The sequence below is a fragment of the Myotis brandtii genome, unplaced genomic scaffold (genome assembly GCF_000412655.1).
Source record: "Myotis brandtii unplaced genomic scaffold, ASM41265v1 scaffold217, whole genome shotgun sequence".
Classification (NCBI taxonomy): Eukaryota; Metazoa; Chordata; class Mammalia; order Chiroptera; family Vespertilionidae; genus Myotis; species Myotis brandtii.
Window position 1 is genome coordinate 2,352,214 of NW_005358137.1, and position 7,805 is coordinate 2,360,018.

The 7,805-nt window shown below is 46.3% G+C and overlaps 1 protein-coding gene across 1 annotated transcript in view; it reads right to left on the minus strand.

The window, feature by feature from the left end:
• Nucleotides 1–212: 212 nt before the first annotated feature.
• Nucleotides 213–7,805, minus strand: part of RIN2 (Ras and Rab interactor 2) — a 106,332-nt gene continuing 98,739 nt past the window's right edge. Inside the window, 2 exon segments of the mRNA XM_014539487.1 lie at nt 213–2,069; nt 5,447–5,610. Of these exon segments, the coding sequence (XP_014394973.1) occupies nt 1,746–2,069; nt 5,447–5,610 (488 nt within the window). The 3' untranslated portion in view covers nt 213–1,745.

The following is a 7,805-nucleotide window of genomic DNA, read 5'->3' on the forward strand; positions in this document are numbered from 1 at the left end:
TTACTGTGTAGGTAACACTGGGTATCCTTTCCGGTTAGAACACCCTTTTCCTTGGTTTTTGCCTCACATCAGTACATAAGCTGCTGAAGAGGTAGTTTTCTGTTTCCTCTCTGCAGATTATCTAACCACAAACACCAGTTGGGTTTCTGATTCACATCACATTATGTGGCGCACAATTATATTCTGCTTCTCAAAGAAAAAAGGCAACTAAAGAATATTTCAAAATTATTTTCACACATGATTATCGTACAGTATTACAATGTATTATGTGCAAAATTCCATTTAAAAAATCATTTACAAAAGGAAGTATAACACAGTATGTGCTGAGGGTTCTGGATGTATCACAAAAGCTAACAAAGGAACAAGGTACAAAGCCAACCAAGTCAGATGCCTACTGTGCATCTTTGCACAGAACAATAACATGTTTTTGCAACTACCTGTGTTTCGTGGATACAAGACCCTCATAGTTTGAGCACCCCCAACCAGGTTTCACAAAACATGAATTTACTTCGCCACACATTCTTAAAATGCAGATGGCCTTTTGGTGCATTTGCAAACTCTTTCCCGAACAGCATCTTACTGAACTCCATGAACATCACCGTACACATTACTTGGTCTCTGCCCCAAACAATTTGATGCTGTTAATTTTGACTTACGTGTAAAAGGGAAATTAACAGTGTTATATATATTTTTTCTTTCCTCATGGAGTTTTCAAAACTGTTTCCAAAGGCAAATAACATGGAAAAACGTTGCTAAATCTCACTGACTATTTATAGTATTCTCAGCATAGGTGGTTCCTTCCATCTTCTTTTCTCACTTTCTTCAAGGAGCCTGAACCAGCAGACTAACTCCTTAGTCCTTTGTTAGAGTCCGTATTTCTCTCTCGACCTCTCTCTACATCCCTGTCTCTCCTGATCCTCAGCATCACTTGGTTAAAATACAAAACAGCACAAGCTCACAGAGCGTGAACAAGGTAACAGTACATCAGATTCCCAAAGGCATTCTGTGGCCAGTGTCAGTAATACATCACTTTACAAAATCCAGCAGTCTCTCCCCACGAAGTTGCCGAAACATCCAGTTACAGGAGAGAGACTTAGACAATGCTCAATACTCTCAAATCCAGCAAGAGATTTCTTTTGGAATATTAAATGTTAAAATCACATGCATAATTATAGAATATTTTAAAGTTACAAAAATAGTTTAAAAACCAATCCTGACAGTTTACCTGCAACTGCTATAAAAATTTCTATGAAATATATAAAAAACACGAAGGCTCTTTGTAAAATAAAAAAACAAAACAAAAACAAAAACAAAAAAAACAAGAAAGAATAGAAAAAAAGTGAAAGGATGAAGCCATCCACAGAACTGAGAAGTACTTGACGCACTGCATCGGCCAGTCCTGTCAGACACCTGTTGCTGAATGAACTCAAGAGAAGGGCTTGTACCTTACATGTTTATTAAACACATACACATAGTTGTGAGCCTGGCTGCGGGTCGGCAGCAAACACGTCTAGGACCCTTAGACCATCAAATCCAACTCTCCATCTCTGAGGGAGAAGCCTCCTGTGTCATGAACCTCAGCTACCTGGCTTGGGCAATGTGGCTGAAGATGCCCTTGGTCAAGTCCGCCCGTGGATGGCTTAGTCACTGAACCCAGGGGTCGCCAAGGAGGTGCCTGCTTTTCAAGCAGAAGCACGTGGAAGGTGGGAGGCGAGGTTCCTAACCACGGGAGCGTCCGGTGTCTCCTAGGAGGTGGGGAGGTCTTCTTCCCCATTCTGGAAAATGACGCCGTAAGGATCGTTCTTGATGCGCTTGTAGACAAAGTGGAAGATGTGGGGCTGTGGCCGGCTGTGCAGCTCAGCCTTGATTTTTTGAGGGTAGGTGTCCTCTGCCAGCTGCTGCCACGTTTCGTCGACAAAGAGGAAGAGTCTGTACTCCTCAGGGTCCCCCACCTTGAACTTCTCGGCACAGAGCTGACACACGTCCTCGGTGGTGACGTATGGCCGCACCAGGAGCGTCTTTCCCGTGCAGCCACTGTTCACCTCTTGGAAGGCGACTCGGAGGTAATTCTGCAAGTGGGAAGAGAGAGGTGGGGGGCCGGGTGAGAAGGGGGAAACGAGCAGCCATAAGTGAGCGTGATGAGATGCGAGGGAGCAGTCTAACTTGCAAGCCACTCCTCAAGCAAGGCTCCGGCTCCTCCAGATCATGTCAGGATGCGAGGCCGCCAAGTGCAAGCACAGAGGCTGAGCTAAATGTGGGCAGTGGGGGAGCAACGATATAGACTGAGTGGTTGTATTTTAAGTCCTTACAAATACAAGGAGCAGGAAGTTCACTGAGCTGGTCTGATCCCTGAGTGTCCTTCATGAACCCTGGGTAAGAAATCCCTGGTGAAGAGGGTGAGCCAGATCCGATACTGGGTGGATTCACAGCTTGAAAAACAAACTACCTAGAAGAGCCCCGAGCCAGGAGTCAGCAGGAAGAGGTGTGTAACACACATGGACACAAGAGCACATGTACTAGTTTTGGATGACTTTTCATGAGGCATAAGCAGGGACAATAATGTTAGGTTGGACCACAGATACTGACAATACTTGACCATTCCGCCTCCCCACATGGCAATTGTATGTAGTTCAATTTAATTCAAATGGCTCTCCATGCAGTATGGAAAAAGTCAGCAGGAGGAAAATGTCGATTCTTCCGTAAGCAGGGACAATAATGTTAGGTTGGACCACAGGATACTGACAATATTTGACCATTCCACCTCCCCACATGGCGATTGTATATGGTTCAATTTAATACAAATGACTCTCCGTGCAGAATGGAAAAAGTCAGCAGGAGGAAAATGTCGATTCTTCCAAAAGGCTTTGGAGATGGAGGTGACTGAGTGCACAGTGGTGTTGGGGGACGTGGAGGAGAGGTTTGCAGGCTGGGCGCTGTGAACAGGGCCAGGTGCATGCCATCACAAAATACAATAAGCCTCCTGTATCACAGACCCAAAGCCCGGAGGAGGCAGAAAGAATCCTACCCTCATAGCAGGCTCTCTGAGAGTCTGTGACCCTGAATAACTTCTTCAGTGTCCTCTTCTTTAGGAATAGGGTTCCCAGAGAAAATGGAGAACACCTAGTTAAATTTGGTTTCTCAGGCTTAAAACAGTTTCCCTTTCTAAACTTTCTCAGGAGTGAAGGGAAGTGGTGCTTGCTCTGCAGGGTCTCCATGGTTACCATGAGGGTTCACTGGGATGTTGGAAGGGCAAGCTCCATCAGCGGGAAGGACTGTGCGCTCTGCACTGGTAATGGACATGCTGGAATTAGAACCTCAGCCAACACACATCCTCCATATTACCAACCCCCTCCTCTCCATCTCCACCCCGACACCTGGCCCACACACCTGCTATCCATTTACTCATTGACTCCAGAAGAAGACTTTGTGAAAGTCTACATTTTTTGCATTTGACTAGTGAAGAAACAGAGACACAGAGAGGCCGAGCAACTTGTCCAAGGCCACACAGCTAGTGAGTGGCAGACCCAGCATCTTCACCACTGTTGCATGCTGCTTCTCCAGGGAGGAGACTTGTGTGTGTGTGTCTGCGACCCCTGACTTAGGAGTTCCAAGTGGAGTTTTGCGTCTCTGTTTTTGTTTTTACATCCAAACTGAGTGCTAACAATTTCCCTCTTGGGTTATATTTTAAGGTGCTCCATCTCCTGGGCAAGCAGGGCCAGTGGGAAGGAGTGTGAAGAGGGAAGGGGGCCCTGTGGCCACTGAGGATCTCCAGGTTAGAAACTCCAGATGGAGAGAGGGGGCAGGAGGAAGGGCTGGTGGCAGGTAGGGAGATGGATGAATGAGCTTTTCTTATTTCTTCTGTTCCTCTCCTCAGAGGGTGGGCAGCCTTAGCAGTCCCCTCCTGGGACAGGCAGCCACAGTATCCCAAGGGCCTGTGTATGCAAAGCCACTTAACACATGGACAGCTCTTCAATAGCCCAGGGGAAGCCACGGTATGTGTTCTTGCTTTTTAGATGTATGTACACAGGGAGGAATTTCTGAGAACACTGCTATCTTAGAGAAGAACTTGAAGATCTTGCCTTTCCAGGAAGGGCTGACTTTGTACCACATGTACCTCGGAGCATTTTCAGAGCATTGGGAGGCAGAAAAGGCAAAAAAGGTGAATCTGAATACGGACATGGACAAATCTGTCCTGCTTAAAAGTTCACCACGTGGCACAGAGAAACAAAACACAGTTGAGTTTTATAATATGATTTGGAATTTGCAAAATATGATTCAAACTCATTTGCAGACTTACTCGTAACTTCATAGACAATGAGCCAATCCAGGGTGGTTGTGCTGGGTAAGGTTTTCTATCGCCCCAATCAGCCTCTCCTCTCTCAGAAACAAGCTCTTTGGGAATCTCACATTCCTGGGCACCTGCCCATCGTCATGGAAAATTCCAGACAGGGACCCTGCCAGCGCTGATGCTGCCAGTGGGATTCTGGGATCTTCCGTTTGGGGGGGAAGGGTGGAGAAAAAGGGGAGGAGGGAAGGCATTACTGCACCTCTCCCTCCTCTCAGAGAGACCAGGTGGCCTCAGGGCCTAACCCTGCTATTTCCTCTCAGTCTTTTTTTTTTTTTTTTAATGATTTTTAGAGAGAAAGGAAGGGAGAGGGATAGAGAGAGAGACACATCAATGAAAGAGAAACATCATCAATTGGCTGCCTCCTACACGCCCCCTACTGGGGATCGAGCCTGCAACCTGGGCATGTGTCCTAATGGGAATCTAACCATGACCACTTGGTTCCTGGGTTGATACTCAACCACTGAGCCATACCGGCTGGGCAAATTTTTATTTACTGATTTTAGAGAGAGAGGAAGAGAGAGGGGAGAGATAGAGAGAAGGAGGGAGGGAGGGAGGGAGAGAGAGAGAGAGAGAGAGAGAGAGAGAGAGACTTGTTGTCCCACCTATTTATGCATTCACTGGTTGCTTCTTGAATGTGCCCTGACTGGGGATCGAACCCGCAAACCTTGGCATGTTGGGACGATGCTCCAACCAACTGAGCTACCCGGCCAGGGCTCTACTCAGTCTTCTGATGAAATAAGAAACCTGCCACCTGTGCCGGAGAGCTTCCTCCTTGATTTCCTGTCTGCTTAGGGCTCAGTATTCATGCTGAACATTCTGCTAGAAATCCCACCTTAAGTTGACTTTGTTTTCTTAAGGGCAGCAAAACTTGGGCCAAACCCACATATATTTTTTTTTTTACTATAAGCAAAACAGAGAAGTGAAACAACAAGGTCAGAGGGTGGTTTAAAATATCTCTTCCGCCGGATGATTTGACAAAAGAGGGACCTCAGGCACCCTGAGCTCTGTGTGCCCCGGGAGCCAGCTCAGCCTTGGTGGCGGGCCAAGGAAGCAGGCCCTTCCCCCCCCCCCGCCCCGTCACCATCGCTGGCCACATACCTGAAAGTCGTCCACGGAAGGGATGGTCCGGTTGGTGGTTCTCCGTTTGTGCCATTGCCTCAGGGTGTCTCTGGTCTCGGAGCTGAGCAGTCTTGCCGCTTGCTCTTCTTGGAAATTCTTTATCAGAGACAGTGCCCCGTAGGCGCTGGTCAAGTAATAGCCCCCTGGGAAGGACAGAGAGGGTGAGTCTCCGAGTTTCCTGCTCCGGTGACGAGTTAGGGACTTGTAGAGGCTGTGCTCTGTGTTTTCTTGCATGTCCCGTGGGACCACAGCAGCACACAGCCAAGAGAGCGTCCTTCGCGCCTCCATCTGTCCATTCACATATCATCCCCACGGATGTACTGGGTGACCCGTCCCTGGCACAGGGACACCGACGGCCCTGGCTGACAATGCCCTGTGTTCACTGGTGGGATTCCCATGCCAATGGGCGAGACATACAGAAATCTCAATTATTTAAGTGCAATTGTGAAAACGTTTTGCCAGAAAAGGTCAAGCCTTTCTGTTGCCCTGAGGGAGGTGGGGAGGCATGTGTGGGTGGGGAGGTCAACTACTATGAGGCCAGAATCATTTACTTTAGCAACAGGAGTCCGCATATCTCCTGGCAATACTTTCTGGGGCTTCCTTTTTTTGGAATTAGTATTTTCTAAATTTTAAGTAAAATATATGCTTCGAAAGGACTGCACAATATACAAGTGTGTTCCCACTAATATGGGTTTTTCAAAAGAACTTCTCCCTCCTGACTCCTTTCCCTACCCTTACTTGGGAACTAAGGTGACACATTTAGGAAAAAAGTAAATTACAAGGAGAAGCAAGTAATGTCCCTTTTCTGCAGCATTTAGGAATGATTTCTTATGCTTGGGGAATGTTAAAAGACTACAACACCGTGAGATACACAGAAATGTGTTCATCGTTTTGTCCTCAACTATAAATTGGTGCCTCCTGGGGAACTTGCAAGCACTGTGCTCTAGAACCACTAGGAGGCGCCCCAAATATTTATTAAAAATTCCCTAATTGGGCACCCCCATTGTAAAAATTATATATATGTCAGTAGAGGAACGATCCACCCTTTCCACTTGCAAAGGGTGAACAGAAAGCTACTATATTTCTCTAGGACATTTACAAAGAGTTTTCTTCACTTTAAGAAGAAACTGGCTGAAGTAAATGTCCACATGGACACTGCATTTTAAATTGAGAAACGTTCTTTGTCAACATACTATTGAATCTCTACCATGAGCCCAAGACACGTACAGAGCAGGGGCTGGATTTTTAGGAAGTAGAGTCTGAGTCCCTGCTCTCCAGAAGTTTATAAATTTACTAAAATAAATGGACCCTGGTAGTTTATTCATGCAGGAACCAGAAAGTTAGTTGTGGTGAAATCAGTTTTGTGCAGAAGTACCACCTTCATGGCCAAAGTATTTAGCTGCCAATGCAAGATCCCAAACAACTATCTCTGTTCAACAAGTGACAACAGTCAAGATGGCAATTGGTCCCCCATCTGAGAAATGAGCCCCGTGAATCACAGTGGACAGGTAACTTGAGAAAGAGAACACCTTTGTGGTTTTCAGGTCACGGATGGAGGTTTGGGGGTTAGTTTTGTTTTTTGCTAATCCTCACCCAGGGATATTTTTTCCCCATTGATTTTTAGAGAGAGTGAAAGGGACGGGTGAAAGACACACAGAGAGAAACATCAATGTGAGAGAAACACAGTGATTGGTTGCCTCCCATGTGCACCCCAACTGGGGCCGGGGATCGAGCCTGCAATCGAAGTACGTGCCCTTGACCGGAATAGAACCCACAACCCTTTAGTCTTCGGGCCGATGCTCTATTCACTGAGCAAAACCAGCCAGGGCTGGGAATTTTTAATGGCAGCATCATCTAGGCCACTCTGAACAATGCACTTTCCATGCACAGATCACATGTCAGGCTTTTTGTTTAGAGTTATTTGAATAGTTTCATGGCCCCACCAGCTGGGGGTAAGTTCCCCAAGGTAGTTCTACACACTAATTCAGAACTGTGAGTAGTTGATTTTTACTAAATATTTGTTCTAAAAACAAATCAGCACATGATTGACCGTGAAATGCAGTAGTACATTTAAATGCCACAGAATTTTAGGAGAAATCAATATCGACTTAAATATTCAAGAAAGAGGTGTCTTAGAGCTGGGACTTGGAGGGACTGTTACAATCAAGTTTGGGGGGAAGGGTGTTTCCTTTGGAATCAAATTTTAGACTCCATAGATCCAGAGACAATACAAGCATTGAACAGACCACCAAACCTCAGAGGGAAGGCAGGGGAGGGTTGGGGGTGGGGGGGCAGTGGTAAGAGATCAACCAAAGGACTTGTATGCATGCCTATAAGC